Here is a 20,414-nt window from a genome sequence, read left to right as displayed (position 1 = left end):
GTCTGAAGCCCTGACAATTCTTTCAGGTGGAGGAGTCCTGGAGTAAGGATCTCCATTGCAGAAGGTTCCCTCAGCTTCCACCCGCGGGCATTCAGATCACCCATCCCTTTCTCTGACCACGTTATTACACTGTTTCATTTATATTTAACCATAGCCTCTAGCTACTTTTAAAAACAGCATTTGTGTGTATTGCCAACTCTTCACCAGTAAATATGAAGGCTTTAGGAGTTGAAGAGAACTGATCTTAGAGTTTTATTCAAAAAGCTGATTTCATGAGTGTGCCCTAGAACTGATACGAGTTCAGTTTTATATCACACACTTGCCATATCTGCAGTGTGGTAATAAATGATAACCCAGAAACACTAGAAAACAGACCATCACTACTTAAATATCTTATTTAGCTTTCATGTGTCATTTACCTCCAAAAAGGAAGTCACTCCAGACAATGTGAGCTCTAGGCCTTTTGAAAAATTGAGACATAATTCACAAACCATGAAATCTACCCTTTAAAACTACAATTCAGTGATGTTTGTAGTATATTCACAAAGTTGTGGCACTATTACCACTACCTAATCCTGCCACATTTTCATCACCCCCGAAAGAAACCTCTTACCCATTAGTGGTCACTCCACATTCTCTTCCCTCAGCCTCCAACCACCACTAATCTACTCTCTGTCTCTGTGGAGTCATCTAGCACTTTTTCTTTTCTTTTTTTTGTTTTGAGATGGAGTCTTGCTCTGTTGCCCAGGCTGGAATGCAGTGGCACCATCTTAGCTCACACTGCAACCTCCGCCTCCTAGGTTCAACCAATTCTCCTGCCTCACCCTCCTGAGCAGTTGGGACTGCAGGTGCGTGCCACCACACCCAGCTAATTTTTGTATTTTTAGTAAAGACGGGGTTTCACCATATTGGCCAGGCTGGTCTCGAACTCCTGACCTCGTGATCCACCCGCCTTGGCCTCCCAAAGTGCTACTTTTTTTCAATGAAGTAATAATTGAATCACATAAAATAGGTTGGCAAGTGACTGTTAAAACATATATAAAGCAACTGATGACTCAGTTTATCAATTTCCATATACTCTACTTAATAATAGTTTAAAATATTTTGCCATATATAAAGTGATACAGTTAATTTAAAAATTACTTAAACAGAAACTTAAACTGATTTGGATATAAAATATCTGAAGCATTCTTGCTAGTTGAGGTGTTATAATGACTTCTCCAGTCACTGAATATAAACATTCAGTTTCATCTCTCCACTTCCCACTGCGTTTCTGGCTTCTTTTATTTGCCGCTTTTGTGGGGCCATCTGTTTGGAATTCATTTACTTGCAATTTACATACAGTATTTATAAGTTTGAGATAAGTTACTCCTCTGTTTTCGTGCTAGTACTTATTTAGCAGTTTGAGATGTCAGTGTTTGAATTATAAACTTGTTATGGCTTAGACATTCCCTTCCATCCTAGCAATTTGTTTTCCATGGATCTTCATAAAACTAATTGTTTTAGAAGTTGAAGTGCCAAACTCAGTAGTATTAAAGTGGCATGCAAAACTTGTGAATTTTTGTTGCCTGTCATTATCAGGCGAACCCTCCTGGTGTACTGGCCCTTTTGGATGAAGAATGCTGGTTCCCTAAAGCCACAGATAAAACCTTTGTTGAAAAACTGGTTCAAGAGCAAGGTTCCCACTCCAAGTTTCAGAAACCTCGACAACTAAAAGACAAAGCTGATTTTTGCATTATACATTATGCAGGGAAGGTAAGAGCTCTTATGTTGAATAACTGGATTAAAATGGCTGTGTTTGAAATGTTGCTACATTTTTATGAAGGTGTAACAAAGGTGCTGATAAACGAACAAGTACAGTATATATTACAAACATATTGTCTTTCAGACAGCCCAGTTTGGGGACTGTTGTATAAAAGTTTTCGGTTGAGGCTTAAAGTATTTTTGTTTTTGTGTTTGGTTTTGTGTTCTCCATTTCACCACTTTTGGCTTTGGTGCGGGATAGGTGGACTATAAGGCAGATGAGTGGCTGATGAAGAACATGGACCCCCTGAATGACAACGTGGCCACCCTTTTGCACCAGTCATCAGACAGATTTGTGGCAGAGCTTTGGAAAGACGGTAAGAAAGCGCTTATCTTTGTAATTATGCTTGACTGGAATCTTTTATAATTAAGGTTTATAGATGGTTCTTTTACATATATATGGATATATATACTTCTTTAAAGTCTTTCTTTCCCTAGAGCAGGGCTGCCATTATATCGGAATTTATCCGTTTTAAGAATACTTGGGTTAAGAAATGAATACAGAGACATCTGCCTTCTTGGTCAGATGTTATAGGGAGCACAGAAACATTCTAGGCCCGGAGCCACAAAGACGTACACATATGCCTCAGGCCACCGCAGTCCCAATTCAGTTATAATCCAGGAACACTGGGATACAAAACCTGAGAAGGCCTGCTCATTCCTTTTTCCCTGTGTCAGGCCTCCTGAGCTACGTCCTTCCTCACCACCTGCCCCGGACACCCAGTGGCTGGTGGATAAACTCAAGTCGCCTGCATTTAGATCAGTTGCTTTTCTTTCCATCAGTCCCCATAGTTCTTTTGTTATATGAACCTCAGGTGAAGAATTTTGGTGATTTGTGTGGTAGACTGCAAGATTTTACTAGTACCAGAAAATCACAATGTCTCTGTGTCCGCATGCATCGTGGGAACCAGTATCTTCTCCTAGAGCTCCGCTCTCCTGCTACATTTCATCCTGGCTCTATTCCACCTCTTTGCCTGGCTTCAGGCCACGCAGGACCTCAGCCCTGGATCTACCCCTGCCTAGACCCTGACCCTGAGGCCAGACCTATTCAGTTACCTGGCTCACGTCTGCTTTCTCTATAGCATCTTAAGCCTTGTAAGCTAGCTGTCTTCTCAGAGGTAGAGGAAAAGAAATGGAAGCAGAGAACAAGGGGGCTAAGTGCAATTGGGGCCAAAGGAAAGAGACAGGAATTGAAGAATGGACACAGAGAAAGTGACTAGGGGAAATGTGACCCTATGAAAGATCATCTTAAGAATGACTGTGTCTGTCAGATCAAGTCAGTGTGAGGGATCTGCAGGGGCGGGATGCATACCTGCACGCATGCGTCCTGGGAACAGACTGTGGGCCTGAGACATAGCAAAGAGGGGACGGACCTGGGGGAAAGACGAGCTTTCCAACAAGTAAAACAGAAGGCTTTAATCTTTGTACCTTTAGGTGAAAGTCTTCAACTGACTACTGAATGCACAGTGTCACTTCCAGTGACCTACTCAGTTGAGGGATGCCGTGTGAGGACTGGGAAGAGAAGCAGGGAGCTCCAGTAGAACTTAAAGTATCCTCAGTGTTGAGCTCCTCTTCGTCTTGTCGATAGGCAATGTTAAGAGTGGGATATGAGAAACTGAGACGAGAACAGAAAAGACCTCTGAGCTCAGGTTGTTACAGGGTCTACAGTGCTAGAAAGGCCAGCGCTGGTGAGTTGGAAATGTGTGAGGAGGAAGAGGGAGGAGTAATGCTGCAGTCCTAAGGATTTGCATTCCTTCAGGAATCACTTCAGCTGTGACAGCACTGGGGACTGTGTAGGTTACAAAGTCTCCTCATGTTCAGCTTCTCCTCCGGATACCCTTGTAAGGTCTTAGAACACAGCAGAGGGAGTGAGATCAGTATGCAAAGTGGATCTGTGATAAATGCCATGGGAATGGCACAGTGAGTTTTTAGGGATGTGCAACAGAGGAAGGGACTGCCTTTTTCTGGGGCGCTAAGGGGAAAATGTCATAACGAGAGGATGCAATTTTCCTTGTCCTTAAAGAATAAAAATGATTTGTTGATTAAACAATGGAAGCTGACATCTCCTGAGCACCTACGAAGTGCCACACAGTGTCTTCAGCACTAATTTATGAGCATTCGTGGCCTGGTTATGCCTTAAACGTTTGCGGGTAAGAAGGTTTACATGAACTAGCTCTAGGAGTGAGCGTCTGGGGTGGCATTTGTAGAAATGAAGTTGGCAGGAGAAGTACAGAGTGATCACGGTGGAGAGGTCGATAATCATAGCTCAGGAGGAGTCTTCCATTTGGCTTTAGAGAGGACTGGGGCAGAGAAGAGTGAGCAGGAAATGAGGCCGGGCTGGTAGGCTGAGGCTAGGCTGGAGAGTCCTCATGTCCCATCTCTAGTGGAATTTGGACTTGAGACTGTGCTGAATAAATAGTGTCAGTAGGTTTGTGACCTTGGGTAGTGACCCATTCTGAACTCAAAGAAGTGAAACAGGCAGTGTTTGTTGGGTGGATTGGAGTGAAAGAGCCTGGAAGTGGGGAGTTGAGTATGGGACAACTGAAGATGACAGGGTATGGAGATGATGCCTGGGAAACAGGAACAGAGGAAATGGGGACTTTTCCCTGGTTTTTGAAAACCAGCCTCAAAAACTGGTTTTCTCTTCATTTTGAAGGAAAACAGGTATTGGGACCACTGACATTATAAGCATGGAAATGAGGTCTTTTATTACATATTTATTCTGACACTATGAACCCTTTTTTAGTCCTTGTCTTATATCCTTAACCAAAAATGGTGTTGGAAACACCTGTTCAGCACTTGACCCATTCGTATAATACCACATACCTAATTATGTACTTCCCATGGCAATAATCTGTGAGCTCGGTCTGGAAGCAATGAGAGACATGTCCCCTGCCTCCCAAGAGCTAGTAATCCAGTTGAGAAACCAGGATATACACAGATGCAGTAACAGAACTGAGCTAGTCTTTTTCTTGGCTCCCAGCTCCCTACTTCCTCCTTCCATTCTTCTTTAGCTTCAGGTCTCACCAGCCCCAGATACTGGAGAGGGCTTTGGCAACAATAGGTCAGAAGCTGTAGGTGTATAAGGTTTGGTGGGCAAGGGTGGAGGTGGGAGGGTGGGATGTCATACAAATTACGGATCACAGATGCTACGTCTTACAGGTAGGACCCTGTCTGGAGACTCCTTACCTGTACTTTTGTGTCTTCCATTTAAGAGATACAGGAAAGTTATTGATTTGATTACAGAAATGCTTAGAGGAAACTTTAAGCCTTGCTGAGCTCCTTCAGCCCTTGGCATGAACCTCGTTCATCTGTACTTAGTCCACAGCTCTGACCCACAGACGCCATGTTTGCACAGCCCTATTGATGGCCCTTGTCTTTCTAAAGATATGCTGTTGGGAGTGCATTTGGCCATTCTTGTCAAAATAAGCCAAGGGATATCTTATCTACCCCAGGTTTGCTTGGGCTCTGCTAGCCTCTGCTCTGGAATACTCTCCTAGGTGTTTGCTCTCCAGATAACGCCGCTCTTAGCAGGAGGTGCTGTCGCTCTTCAGCTTGACAGTTAGTTTCATCTGAGTGACAGAGAACATCTCAGAGGCCACTCACTGTTGGGAGGCGCTGTTCTTCAGGGCGAGGAGTGGGCAGAGAAGCAGTACCATGTTTGTCCAATTTTGAAGACAGTTTGTTTCATACATAAAGTAGTGGCAGGCATAGAGGTTTAAAGAGGGTTCTAAGGTGGAGGATTTATCACTGCTCACTCTGGATGTAGAGTTCTCAGGATAAGGGGAGCAATTTTTCTCTAGAAAAATAACCCTAGAAAAACATTATTTTCCTCTTTTTAGGGCCACTGAAATGCAAAAGCAGAAAATAACAAGTTGAACATGAACAGATGAATATATGATATATGAATATAGTTTGCCTGTGAAGGTACAACACCTAGAGTATGAAACATTTTGTGTTAAAATACAGTTTATGGCTGGGCACGGTGGCTCACGCCTGTCATCCCAGCAGTTTGGGGGGCTGAGGCAGGATGATTGCTTGACCCCAGGAGTTCAAGACCAGCCTGGGTAACACAGCGAGACCCTGTCTCCACTGAAAAAAAAAAAGAAAGAGAAAGAAAAAGAAAATAGAGTTTGTGTTAGAGTTTTCGAGTTTTCTCAAGGCCAAACCAAGAGAAATAAGATTTATTGGTGGCAGCCCTGCCCTAGAGGTTTATAATGCCTACTTTTCGCTAAAAGATGTTGTTTGGATCTCTTTACCAGCTGCAAAGGACTTCTTGGCACTTCTTAAGGTTTATATTGAGGGAAAAAAAACCCCTAAAGATTGCCTTTTCATGTCAATGTACCTCCTAGGGTATTTTCATGAGTAACAGTATGATCAATAAGTATAATCTTGCTTATGATTCAAAATTATTTTAACATTTTGCTACAACAGACCTTGAATTTTGTTTTCCTTAATGGTATATCTATTGTATAGTAATTTGTATTCAAATTATTTTTTGGAAATTATATTTCCGAGAATCTGTATTGGAAGTAAAATTACACAGCAGCATAATTCGTGACAGTAAAAGCCACTAATATGTACATTTGCCATAGTGCTGTGACTTCACTGCCGTCATGTCCTAAGCTACTCACTATAAGAGATTTTTCTGATAGATGATTCAAATAGTACCTATTCCTCTTAAAATTCATCTTGCATTTACATGGGGTAATCATTTGACATTGATATCATGTAATGCTCACACCAGGAACTGGGAATGTGCTCTTTTGATTTAGCCTTAATCTATTTTATAAAGAACTTTGTCCAAATGTGCAAATGCTCTAAACAGTCATGTTTGCATGGGATCTGCCTTGGACTAGCTCCTTTTGTAGCCCAATTTCAAAGTTGACTTGTGCTGTCGAATGTCTTTCACACTAACTGAAGTGTTTGTGTATTTGCTCTTCTGTCCTGTTTTTGCTGTTTCTCTGCTTTAGAGATTCAGAATATTCAGAGAGCTTCTTTCTATGACAGTGTTTCTGGTCTTCATGAGCCACCAGGTGAATGTATAAAGCCTGTAGGTCTCCCAAAACAGAAGGGTTTTAAGCCCACAGGAAAAATGTGTGGGGGGGACTGGCAGGGTGGCCGGGGAGGGCAGGGGGTAGGCTGGGGGGCTGGGGTGGGCTTTTGGGTTTCTGTTTTGGTTTTGCTCATAGGCCTGCATGAACCTTTCATTTCATGCTCAGTTTTATTATACTTCAAGGCAAATGTTTGAGTGCATAAGCAATTTAATTGCTACTGCCTACACATTGCTTCTTATTTTATGCATAGCACTTATAGCACCGCATATTAAAAGGTATGCCACTACCTTTTCCAATAGTGCCATTGTGATACACAGTCCTCTAAGGAAATCGTTAAGAACCGATCTGCTAAATGACATCTCCTTTGCTTTTGAGTCACCTTTAAATTTTCAACTCTAAGGAATTTCCAAGGAGGAGTGTTTCCTTTTATTTAAGACACATTTTGCAGACAAATAATTACATATTTACCTCAGGTGTGTTGGTCTCCTCATTATACCTTTTGTTTGGAATGTGTGTGCATATCTGGCTACTTGCCCTTTTCTTTTCAACCAGAGGCCCTGAAACGATCTACAAGGCCTGATAATGTGCAAGTTGAGACAAAAACAGAGTGGAATGTTGTCAGGATTATACATTGAACCTTAAATTGAGCTCCACATGTTTGGGCTTTGTGATCTGAATCCTTAGCCCTGTGTTAAAATACAGCCTAACTACAGCTACAGAGTCTCCAAAAGCCCAATATAAAATGAAGCCCAGCCAGCCTTCCAAATGTTTAGTGAAATTGGCAAGTAGCAAAACTCAAAGATAAATTTATCTTATGAAATTTCCTTTATGATTTTTGGAACATGATAATGCTGAGATCCAAATCCATCTCAAAAGTTATTTTTAAAATGTTAAAGGACCATGCCTATTTTAATCCAACTCAAAATTCCTGCCATCAACTCTAGTTCACATACTATGAAAGAAGTAGATTGCAAGGATAGAGTGGGAGGAGATAAAAGATTATGCTAGAGACAGCATAAGCAGGAATGAAAATTCTACAGAACTCCAGAGGAAGAGATCTCTAAATCCAGTCCTCTTTGGCGTTGGGGAATGCTGACAGTGTTGAAATGGACAGGGGGAGCTTGGAGGTAGTTTTCGGCTATAACCTGGGACTTGGGCTTTATTAAAGGTTAGTGCTTGATCTTTTGGACTTTCTCCTAAAGTGAGTGCCCTCTTTAGATGAATTCCCTTTGGATTTCTAACCTCATAAGAGAATTCTAGGCTGTGAGCTCTTTGAAGGCAGGGCCAGTGCCTGACGTTGCTCACTGTCATCTCTTCAGCACCTGGCACAGAGGAGGCAAAGTATCACTAAGTCGCTGAGCGAGAGCTGATGGATGGGTAGGGAGTGGTGACCCCACACCCAATTTTCAGCCCCAGCAGCTTCGCCCACCGTGACCACCGAAAGCACGGGCACTCTTTCCTGTGGGACCATGATCTTTGGGGTGTATACACCAGGCATTTTGCTGTACCAGCAGCATCCAGTAGAGAGCCGCTCTTAGATGACTTCATGCTAATGAATGAGCAGCAGGGAGGCCCGTTCCCCTCACTGCACCCTCACCTTGGCACTGAAAATGTTCCCAGCTCTGTCTGTCTCTGTGAGGTGTCCTTTGGTTCAATTACTCAGCTGAACCAAGCACCAACGGTCTCAATCTCTACTTCTTCTCGGAAGCCCATCCATCTACCAAGGCCAAATATGTTCTTTGAAATTGAGTGTAATATTTTACAGCAAAATCGTTTTCTCTTTAATGTGTTTATTGATTTAAGACCACCACCCCAGAGAGGGCTAAGGGATTTTAAAATGAAAATGGAGGACTTTAATATTTCCAGTGATTTCTTGGAAGACAATGGATGGAGGAGTTTCTAGGGATCCAGATTGTGATTGCCTGTGATGTGCTGATGTGTGGTAAGCATCTCTCTAAAGCAGGTGACACAAAGCTAATAGGACCCATGTGCTTAAGTACAATTGTAATGATGGGCAAATAGCATTATGAAGAGCATGCAGGCTTCTGGGACTGTAATAAAAAGAGATTTCCAGAAGAATTACAGGACAAGTGCAAAAGAGAAAGCAACAGGGGAGAACAGGATTCCTAGAGGCAAATACGGAGGTCATACAAGTTTCTGCTATAAAGTCGAGGACTCTTTTCTTACAAGTATATCTTGAAAGTCTGGGCTTCAGAGAGAAACCAGTAGTGGAAGATGCAAGCAGAATGAACCAGCAAAAAGGGGTTGTAACCTGAAAGCTACAGGCAGGGCTTTTGGACTAAAGGGGTGATGGGTAATAGGGTAATTGGGACTATGGAAGGCTTTAGACCTGATCCAAATCATGTTGGAGGGACAATTATGTATCATTTTCACTGATGCTAGTTTATACCTGCACCTGCAATTTCCTTCATAGAACAGCACCAGTTAGGCTCTTTGAACCTCCATGTGTGCTAGATTGCAGCTGACAGGTCCGGAAGAGTGTACCACCACAGCAAAAATCAGGGAAAACCTGAGAAGTCCATGTAGAGCCAAGTATCATGACTGATAAGATGGTACCCATTTAATCTCCTTATAGATTACATCCTTCGATCATAACCTCCATCTTAAGTCCCATTTTAGAATCTGTGGTTTAGGTCTGACATAGTTTACGTGTTTAAATTGTTCTCGCTTTCAATGGATGAAGGTTTGTGTTATTGTTGCAGTATATTCTGCTCCTTCCTATTTTTTGATCTCAAGTGTTAGCAATAGTTGGAAACTCACCGCAGAGAAGCAGCGCTTGGGTACTGCAGCTTGAGTTCCTGAGGGCAAGTGCGGACAGCGACATTTAGTTCTCAGGGTTATTGTGAGTATCAACTGAGGCAACGTGAACCTGAATGCGTGGCACACGGGGAGTGCCTGAATGTGTGGTGTGGTAGAGTTGCCGTTGCCTTGGCTGCATCTGCAGCAGCTGCTGCTGTTAATTACAGAACAACAGAGAAACCCGATAAATGTTTATTTCCTTGGCTTTCCTTAAGTCTAGTATCATTCATAGTGTCCCAAGGTTCAGCTGATAGGCCGCGGTGCCGGGCTGCCCAGTCTCAGCGTGAGTTGGGGACATGGGACTGACAAGGGGAGAAAGCGAGCACAGAGCATAGTGGAAGCTGCGGGCAAAGAGGGGCTTCCTGTCTGCCCAACATCTTAGATGGCTGAAAGGGATAGGAAGGTAGATGGAGATAAGGGAGACATTCAAGTCTGGCTTGAGACTAGTGCTTGGGATAAAGAAGATTGTTTTCTCCTTAAATCACGTGCTTCTTCTCAACCTCTCAACTTCCTGGGGTTTTTCTAAAAATTTTCAGATGCTAGAGTAATTAGCAGATCGGTTCTAGCAACTAGTTATGTAACCACTGCAAACTTGTTATTACACTAACATGTAACAGGGATATTACGGAGACAGACTGATGTTAAGATTCTTTCTGCGAATTCATAATAGTTAAATATATTTGTTTCCAAATTGCTTGTAACAGTGACAATTTTCATCTGTATGAGGATGGAATTGTCTTACCTTATTTAAATGAGTATTGAGAACCTGCTCCATGCCTCACACAGTGCTGGGCACTGAACACCTTTCATAAGGAGTGTGTGATGCTGCTCTCAGTCATCAGCATCTGGCTGTTGAAATTAACATTAAATAGGTTTCTTCTCCCTGTTTTGGTTTCCACCTATACTCACTAGAATGAATTTCTGAAGATCTAGCTTCAATACTTGAAAGTAAATTTAGTAACACTAGTACTGTGGCCCATGCACAGATTTGAAAAACATAAAAATCTTATGGACCCGTCTCCTAGATTATCCCCTAGAAGGGCCAGTTAAGGATTCTGGCACCAGCCGATGCCATTCCTTCTATGAAACTGTTGATGGCAGTTTCATGATGAGATAGTTGACACATTGCACTTTTCTTAAACTGCGAATATATCCTCACAGATTTCAGTCTGGAACTCATCTAATTTCCGACTGTTTAAATAAATTGTTATAGATTAGTAAATTAGATGTTAGTATAAAATACTTTTCAGGCTTCTAGAACCAAGTAATGAATTTAAATGCCCACCAGCAGTCCTAACCAGGCTCTCCTGACAGCTCAGATAGAAGAATGTATAGTGCAAGAATAAACAAAGCCGGTCTTTACCCTGAAACGGTGGCTGGAGGAAAGGCACTTTGAGATTTAGAAGCAATATTAGGTCTTCCAGTGAGGCGCACTGCTCACTTCAAGGAGCTGCTGGCGTCTTCTCTTCGCACTTTCTGCCTTTCTCTGGTTTCTGCTTTGATCAACAAGAAGATATACTCTTAAAATAGAGGTTTTTCGGGTCTTGATTGTTGAGTGAAATCATACATTATTAGTGTGGCTCAAATCATTTAATGAATTTCCCAACGTGTTTCTCTTTCACTCACAAGACAATTTTGTTGGTAGAATCTAACCCAGAGTTTAAAATGTTGAATTAAAAATAGCCGGGTGCAGTGGCTCACGCCTATAATCCCAGCACTTTGGGAGGCCGAGGCGGGCAGATCACAAGGTCAGGAGTTCGAGACCAGCCTGGCCAATATGGTGAAACCCCGTCTCTGCTAAAAATACAAAAATTAGCTGGGCATGGTGGCGGGCGCCTGTAGTCCCAGCTACTCAGAAGGCTGAGGCAGGAGAATCGCTTGAACCCGGGAGGCGGAGGTTGCTGTGAGCCAAGATCGTGCCACTGCACTCCAGCCTGGGTGACAGAGCAAGACTCCATCTCAAAAAAACAAGAACTGAAAGTCTAAAGCATTATTTTTTTAAAATCTGAATATTTAGCTTTGGATTGTCCTTATTAAAATTAAATTTGAAAATCAGGATTATTATGACTATTTATCGGTTACTATATTTTTAAAAACATACACACACAACACTGACAGCAGATTGTGTTTAAGAACTGCCTGTGTGGGCTAAAGTCCTGCACAACCAGGGTAACTGAATCCTTCCAGAGCAACATGGTGCTCTTCCTCTCTCGTGGTGGTGGTGATTTGTTCTTCTGGTAAACTTCGTGCAAGTTCACTTAGCAGATGCTTATTAAATACCTCCTGTGTGCCCGGCACCAGGCACCGGCCAACATTTGGGGGTGGGAGATTGTGTCTGCTGATGGTTGGGGGGCCAGAGACAGCATGGGCACAGCTTTCGGGGCCCTGAGTATGTGAGATGCTGGAAAAATGTTCCCTGGGGAAACTCAGTCCAGTGAGAAGATGCACAGAACAGTGTGGAGGTGCTGTCCCAGGGATTTGAAGCCTAGAGAAGGGAGTGGCCTATTTAGCTTTGGAGGCAGGGTGAAAACCGAGCCTAAGAAGGTTTCCCTGAGGTAGCTGGTAAAGGAATGGAGATTTAAAAGTATTTAAGGGTTTGCCAAGATGACTGGAGCAGGCTGGGCATTCCAGGCAGAGAGAAAAGCATGGGATGTGAAGTCATTGTGTCTTTGGACAAATGCAACTAGTTTGTACAGTTGGCCGTTAGGGGCATGAGTGAAAGGGACAAGAGAGGTGCCTTCACTGAGCACTTGAATGTTTTTCAGGCTCACAGCTCTGAAGCGTGGTCTCTTTAGCTCCCTTTCAAGAGGAGGAAATTGAGAAGTTGGGTCACTTGCCCCAGAATCACCCAGCTCATGAGTGAGTGTGGTGTGTCTGACTCTGAGTGGAGGCCATCACTGTGCTGTCCTACTGAGCTGAGTTACTTGGACAATATCCGACAGGCTGTGGGAGAAACTCAAGGATGTTAATGCATAGTTTTATCTTTTAGAAATGGCTGCTACATTACACAGGGACAGAAGGTGTAAATGAAGGAACCATGTAGCACTGCGGGTAGAGGATGAAATGGGGGAGAAGTGCAGGATCCAGGTCAGAAGCAGGAGCCCAGCAAGGGCAGGGGAGAGGAGGGTGGATCGATGACATCTTAACCTTTGGCTTGACCACTTTTGGTTAGTGGTTCCATGGGATAGGAAACCCAGGAGGAAGAACAGGATAGAGGGTAGGTCCATGCTTGGGTTTAAGACATGGGCCTTTGTCCCCTCTCCATATCCTTCGTTTTTTTTGTTTTTTTTTGTTTTGTTTTGTTTTGTTTTGTTTTGAGACAGAGTCTCGCTCTGTTGCCCAGGCTGGAGTGCAGTGGCACGATCTCAGCTCACTGCGACCTCTGTTTCCTGAGTTCAGGCAATTTTCTCCCTCAGCCTCAGCAATTCTCCTGCCTCAGCCTTCCAAGTAGCTGGAACTACAGGTGTGTACCACCACACCCAGCTAATTTTTGTATTTGTTATACTTTTAGTAGAGACAAGGTTTCACCATGTCGGCCAGGCTGGTCTCCAACTCCTGACCTCAGGTGATCCTCCCGCCTTGGCCTCCTAAAATACTGGGATTACAGGTGTGAGTCACCCGTGCCCGGCCTTCATTCCTCTTTAACTCCTCCTCCTCTGAGCTCCTTGGGGATGGTCTTAGGTCCTCATCTCTTTCTGGTCTCCCCTAGATAAAAGTTGACAACTCCCGAATTTACCTTTCTAGTTTAGACCTCTCTTCCTAGCAGCAGACTGGAATATTCCTCTTGTCATTTGACATCTCTCTTACACTTCAAAGTCCCCGGGCATCCCAGACTGACTTAGAGTTTGGGTCTTGTCTTCCCATCCACAAAACCCACTTCCCTCCTTGTCTTCCCTACCAGCCATTCAGTTGCTCAAGCCACAATCCTAGCAGTTATTCTTGAAATGCTCCTCTGCCTCACTATGCATATTGAATTCATCACAACAGCAAGTCAATTTTCCCACTAAAATACCTCTTGAATCTTCCTTCTCGATCCATCTTCATAATCTCACTAGCTCCAGCTGCCCTCATCGCCTAGACCCTGGACTCCTGGAAGGGTCACCTGTCTGGTCTCCCCACTTCCACTTCTCCCCTCCCCCTTCCCCAGGCCATTCTGCAGGCAGCAGCCAGTGCAAGTGTTGTAAGCTCCTCCTCATACTGGTGCCTCCTTCTCCGGGCTGGCCTTCCTTCGCTTCTTCCTGCCCCTGGTCTTTCACATATGCTGATTGCACCAACTGGAGTGGTCATCTTCCCACAGGCCCAATCTTAATTTTATTAAATTCTTAATACCCTCTTCCCACAGGGTATTATATGGCATTTCCCCAGAGAGATCTCTAACCACTCATTTCTCCTATAACATCCTGTTATTTTCTTTGAATGCATTTCTCACCTTTTTAAATTACAAACATATTTAATGTTTACATAATTTATCCACTGACATGTATAGATCAAGCATGTTAGTGCCAGGCGTGATGCTGGGAGCAGGGATGCCACATTGAGTCAAAGCAGACATGCTAGGATTGAACAAGCATTTGTAGAAGGCAGAGGCACCTTTGTGACATCTGAGTGGAGAGCAGAATACAAGTGGTTGGCAGCTGGCTCTGGGTGGTCAGGTGTATCTAGTTAGAGTCATAGCTGAGATCACCTGGGTTAGGAATCTGGCTTGAGAAAAGCAGAGGGCCAACGTCAGCACTTGTATTGTGCCTTATTCTAGAAGGGTTGCAGATGAATTGATTTGGGATCCCAGCTGAGTGCCATGAGGTACAGGAAAAGCAGAAGAGAAATCATCAGGAAACATGGGACTGAAGTAGCAAGAGGGAAGTGGGGTACAGGAGAAGGTGGGGCTCCGAAAAACGCCAGGAGTGGAGAGTTTTTAGAATGCTGCTGTGACATCACCAGGTAAACGTACCGGTGTCAAGAAAAACAAGCACTAGGTGGTGTCTATTCATTTAGCAATTGACCAGTCACTGCCTGAGTAGTGTTGGGCAGGAGAGGAAGAGGACGGGCCATAAGCCAGTTGGCTACACGCTGGGAAGTTAGTGGGAGAGGAAGTTAGTGGGAGAGGATATGGTGTAGCAAGGGTGTGAACTGTTCAAGAAAGAAGCTTGGCTCTGACAAGAGAAGTGGGCGATACAGGGTGAAGGGAAGATCAGTATTTTATGGGGCCTGCAGAAATGGGTTTGGTGCTGGTTTCTGCTGGGGCAAGTGAAGGAGGAGAGGTCGAAGGCACAGGAGAGAACGGCGTCCTCTGAAGTAGACAGTCTCCAATGCACAAGCGAAAGAGGTAGCTCTGACCCACACCGTTGAATCTGGTAGCTTTGCTTGGAAGCAGTTGTAGTATAGCGTGCCTGCATGGGCCTGGAAATTAAACAGCTTTTACCCGCCCTTCTCCCAGCTTCCACTGAAGACCTGCGTAACTTGAGCAGTTCGCTTTTACCTCCCGGGGTCATGATTCTCTGCTGTTAAAAACCTCATTGGGAATTGATAATCGAATGAGATCTTGCACATAAAGCTCTTCACACAGCGTCAGGTCCCCATGTTTCTGTCATAGGAAACAAATGAAAGAAATGAGGTGTCCATTAGGGTTGAGGAGGGCATTAAGAAGGGCAGTTCCATTGATAATTCTGATTGATTTTAAAGTATTTGAGTAATGTGTTTCATTCATTTAATTTGTTTTCGGTAAGAGGTTATGTACATTATGCACCAAATGTTTTGCTTATGGCTGGTGCACTGTTTATGATCTCATCATTAGGAGTACTAGGTCTTTGTGGATAATATAAAAATATCAGTTGCTCTAACAAGGGAATGTCTGACAAGTTTAGCCACTGAACACCGAGGAAGCTTAGGCATTATTCTTTTCAAAATGGTCCTTCCTATTTTGTGTTCTTGCCCTTTAATAAGTGTTACTCATGTTTTGAGAAGAGAGCTGAAGCTTACACATTGCTAAAAATCTGAACTCCTGTAATCTAATTTTCCTGCATTTGTTCCTAAAACTTGAATGACTTTTCTTACTGAAAATCTAATGACTAATAAGAGAGAATTCTGGTCCCTACTCCCTGAGGTTGTTCATTAAGTGGATTTGTACAGATATTCTTATATTTTTATGAGCCATTTCCTATTTGGAGGCCTTTCACAGTGTCAGTCTGTATGTATCAATAATGCCAGCCAACGAGTTTTCATTTACCAAATAATTGTAAATGTAACAGGCAGAATGTTATCCAAGATAGTGAATTCCTGAAGCTAGCGCAGCGGAAGGCATCTGCTGGTGTATGTTAGTGAGGAGCTGTCACAGCACTACAGTCTCCTGCCATATAAGTGTGTGGCTGTTAGTTCCCGGCTTGTGCAGTGCCTAAGTATGCTGACTGCCTTACCTATATGGCATCTCCTGTCATTTGTTCCACAAAGCTTGTGCTGCTGCACTTTCACTGTGTCTTTTCTTTCCCTGCTAACGAGTGAGGTTTGGCTTATATTTGTTTTCTCCTTTCTCCTCCCCAGTGGACCGTATCGTGGGTCTGGATCAAGTCACTGGTATGACTGAGACAGCTTTTGGCTCCGCATATAAAACCAAGAAGGGCATGTTTCGTACCGTCGGGCAGCTCTACAAAGAATCTCTGACCAAGCTGATGGCAACCCTCCGAAACACCAACCCTAACTTCGTTCGCTGCATCATTCCCAATCACGAGAAGAGGGTATGTGCTGAGCAAAACATATGCGAGTATTTTAAATTGATCTAGGTCAGGTGCTAAAGATTAAACTACGAAACTATTGTTTGCTTGATTAGGCTGGAAAATTGGATCCACACCTAGTCCTAGATCAGCTGCGCTGTAACGGTGTCCTGGAAGGGATCCGCATCTGTCGCCAGGGCTTCCCCAACCGAATAGTTTTCCAGGAATTCAGACAGAGGTATTGCTAACTTTTACTTTTTTTGCTTACGTATCAAAGCTTATCTTCATATGAATTAAAACAGTGATATAATAAGGAAATCTTTTTCCTTATCCCCTACATAGTTTGTTTTCTTATATAGCAAACATATAGTGACGTACTGGAGAAGGACAACCCTTAATTACCTTGATTATTGGTAGGAAGATTGAGTGCGTACTTTCTAAAAAGGCAGCGTGCTAGGAACTGCTGTGGGTGCTGCAAAGAAACATGCCACGTTTTCAGGGCCCTGAAGTGAGCTTTGAGATAAACATAGAAAGCTGGAAGCTTACAGTTTACTCATTCAGACAGGTCTACCTGGGATTCAAACATAATTATGTTTGTTTGTTTATTTATTTACTTATTATTTTTGAGACGGAGTCTTCACTCCATCACCCAGGCTGGAGTGCAGTGGCGCCATCTCGGCTCACTGCAGCCTCCACCTCCCAGGTTCAAGCAATTCTCCTACCTCAGCCTCCTGAGTTGCTGGGACTACAGACACGTGCCACCACTCCCGGCTAGTTTTTTGTATTTTTAGTAGAGACAGGGTTTCACCAAGCTAGCCAGGATGGTCTCGATCTCCTGACCTCGTGATCCCGCCTCGGCCTCCCAAAGTGCTGGGATTACAGGCCAAACATAATTATTTTTAAAATTGATTTTTTAAATAGATAAGTAATGTATGTTCCTTTTAGGAAAGTTTGAAAATACAAGAGAAGAAAGAAAGTGAATAAAAATCATCCAGGAGTGATTCCTAAAAACATGTTGGGGTACTTCTTTCCATCTTTTCTCAATGAATATTATCTGTATGCGTGTGTGTATGTGTATGAATTTTTTTCCAATGTATGTGTGTACATGTGCGCACACATGCATGCAATTACAATCTTTTAGCTGATGTAGGAAAAGGAGTACATAGATTAGAAAAGGATTAAGAAAAAACAAAAGGGAAAAGATCTATCAACCTGCAGTGGAAATGGATACAAACATATGATGGGAGTTATTTTTAACTTTTATTTGGTAATTTTCTTGAATAGTTACTTTAGTTTGCTTTTTTTCTTCCTTTTTCTGGAAATCAGATTTCAAAGTTTGACACCATTTGTTGTTCCATGAAATAAATGGTGCTGCCGGGTCAAAGAATGGTCCTTGTGTACTTTCTCCCACTGTTCAAGATAGTCACCTTGAGAAGCCCTTGCAGTCCTTGTGTGTCTTCAGGAAGGCCGTCGTTCTGATCCTATTGTATGATAAAGTCTGGTAGATTTTCATTTTTTATTGTTAGGAGAAAAAGGGAGTATGATTGGCATCCAAGATACAAAGTTGACTGACGTAGCCAGGATTCCTCCTTTAATATAGCCAGTATCTTTTATTTTTCTGATTGAGGGATAGCCTGTATACAGTGAGGTGCACAGATTTTAAATGTGCAGCTCAGTGAGCACATGTACGTGTGTGCACCCTGACCACTGTCATGTCACATGTCACCCTGATGTTGTCTGATGTTCTGAATAGAAGCCTATGAACACAACTCTTACAGCCCTTCCTGTTATCTAATAAATGCTACAAATTGACAGTGACTTAAAGTGCAGAAAGCCAGATCTCTTTTGCATCTTGAGGATATGAACATTTTATAGGAAATGAAGATACATGAAAGGTTTCTAAAACAGCATGCTTTTGATTTTTCTCTGCCACAACCTCCTAAACCTACTTTTTGACCTGAAAGAACTAACCTCATTTTTACTTATGAGAAATAGAAAGTAGATCTACAGAAAACATCAGATTATCACCAGTTCATTTCTTTACTCTTAATTTAACATGTATTTACATACCCAACATTCTATTGCCTCTTAGAGCAAAACTCACAGTTAGCAGATACACATTGTCCACAAATTTCTACAAAATACTTCTTGGAATATTTTCTTACAGATATGAGATCCTAACTCCAAATGCTATTCCTAAAGGTTTTATGGATGGCAAACAGGCCTGTGAACGAATGGTAAGCTTTTCTTGATTTTTTTCTGGTTTGTAGACTTAATCTAATCTTTCTTGTAGTTAAAAAAAAAAAAGTAAATGAACTCTTTCTGTCTTAGATCCGGGCTTTAGAATTGGACCCAAACTTGTACAGAATTGGACAGAGCAAGATATTTTTCAGAGCTGGAGTTCTGGCACACTTAGAGGAAGAGAGAGATTTAAAAATCACCGACATCATTATCTTCTTCCAGGCCGTTTGCAGAGGTTACCTAGCCAGAAAGTAAGTGGTTATTCACGAATTCATCGTTCACTGAGGATGCATTTGTGCTAAATCAGCATTACGTTTTGGGCTAGGGATGCAAGAGTATGTGAAACATAAAGTCTGTCCTTATGGAAACTGCTTTCTAGTGGCAGAGATAGGTAAATACATGAACATTCTAAGTAATGAGATGTTGCAATAAGAAAACACACAAGGAGGCCGGGCATGGCAGCTCAGGCCTGTAATCCCAGCACTTTGGGAGACCAAAGTGGGGCAGATCACTTGAGCTCAGGAGTTCGAGACCAGCCAGGGCAACATGGCGAAACCCCATCTCTACTAAAAATATAAAAGGTAGCCAGGCTTTGTAACACGTGCCTGTAGTCCCAGCTACCTGGGGGAACTGAGGCAGGAGGCTCTCTTGAACCTGGGAGGTCAAGGCTGCAGTAAGCCAAGATGGCACCACTGCACCCCAGCCTAGGTGACAAAGTGAGACCCTATCTCAAACACACACACACACACACACACACACAAAGGGGCCAAGGGGCTTGGGGTCCTGCTTCAGCTCAAGTCCTCAGAGAATACTTCTCTGAGGCTGAAACCTCAAGGATAAGAAGGCTGGCCCTGTGAAGGGAGGAGAGAGAAGCTTTTCAGTAAGGGAACTACAGCAGCATTGTGGCAAGAGTCTGGCAGCATTTGAGAAGGTGACATAGTCCATGTGGCTGGAGCAGGATGAGTGAGAGGGAGCAAGGTGAGAGAAGAGGCTTGAGAATCAGACGCTGGACAGGGGTTAGGAGTGCAGTGAAGGGAATCTATACTGTTAAGGCCGCCTGGCTGCGGTGTGCAGAATCCACTGAGACAGGCCAAGAGTAGAATTGGGAGGGCCAGTTGGGAAGCTGTCTTAGTGATTCAGGTAGAAGATGATGGTGCCTGGACCCAAGAAGGTGGTGTTGGAGAATGAGAGAAAAGTTGTTAAATTTGAGATGGAATTCAAAGAACTTAGAACCGATTTGGATTTAGAAGGTAGTACTGGTATACTTCTTCCTACTGAACACTTAGGGTTTGGGAGTGAGAGAAGTTGAGAGAGGTTGAATAGTTTGTCATCCAGTTTTGAGCAAACAGAATCTGAACTCCTGCACTGGAAGTCAGCACTCTGCAATAATGTCTCCTACATGTGGGTTGGAAAACAGCTCTGGTTCCTGGGCAGTCGCTTGCCCAGACCGTGGTCAAGAGGGCTTTAAACAGAAGAAGGTAAAGGCAATATTGGTTTTTTGGGTTTTTTGTTTTGTTGTTTTTTGTTTTTTGTTTTTTTTTTTGCCTATAAAATAGAATACGGAGTAAAAAGAGTAGCATGGAAAGTTGAAGACAAATAGATGATATCTTCTGGTTGATACTAAGAAACATTTGGCAAAAAGGAGTAAAAAACTTGAGTTTTTATATACTAATGTTTAGATACTATATAAATAATAAAGTGACCCTGTTGATAGCAAAGAGCCTCCTCACTGTATCCACTGAACTGCAGAATGCCTAACATGGCATAAGGAGTGAGCAATGGCAGGTGC

At 43.0% G+C, this 20,414-nt stretch overlaps 1 protein-coding gene across 19 annotated transcripts in view; it reads left to right on the top strand.

The window, feature by feature from the left end:
• Window positions 1–20,414, top strand: part of MYH10 (myosin heavy chain 10) — a 153,812-nt gene that overhangs the window by 90,904 nt on the left and 42,494 nt on the right. For 13 of the 19 annotated variants that reach the window (XM_077970318.1, XM_077970331.1, XM_077970327.1 and 10 more), the window contains 6 exons: window positions 1,582–1,755; window positions 2,006–2,120; window positions 16,215–16,408; window positions 16,501–16,622; window positions 18,552–18,621; window positions 18,716–18,876. In XM_077970318.1, coding sequence (XP_077826444.1) covers window positions 1,582–1,755; window positions 2,006–2,120; window positions 16,215–16,408; window positions 16,501–16,622; window positions 18,552–18,621; window positions 18,716–18,876 — 836 coding nt within the window. Of the gene's footprint in view, window positions 1–1,581; window positions 1,756–2,005; window positions 2,121–6,776; window positions 6,840–16,214; window positions 16,409–16,500; window positions 16,623–18,551; window positions 18,622–18,715; window positions 18,877–20,414 lie in introns of all 19 variants that reach the window. The other 6 variants (XM_077970315.1, XM_077970323.1, XM_077970322.1 and 3 more) reach the window with 1 other exon arrangement.

Source organism: Macaca mulatta, chromosome 16, assembly GCF_049350105.2.
Source record: "Macaca mulatta isolate MMU2019108-1 chromosome 16, T2T-MMU8v2.0, whole genome shotgun sequence".
In the NCBI taxonomy this organism is placed as follows: domain Eukaryota; kingdom Metazoa; phylum Chordata; class Mammalia; order Primates; family Cercopithecidae; genus Macaca; species Macaca mulatta.
The sequence above is the reverse complement of the archived record's forward strand: the minus strand, read 5'-3'. Positions and strand labels throughout refer to the sequence as shown.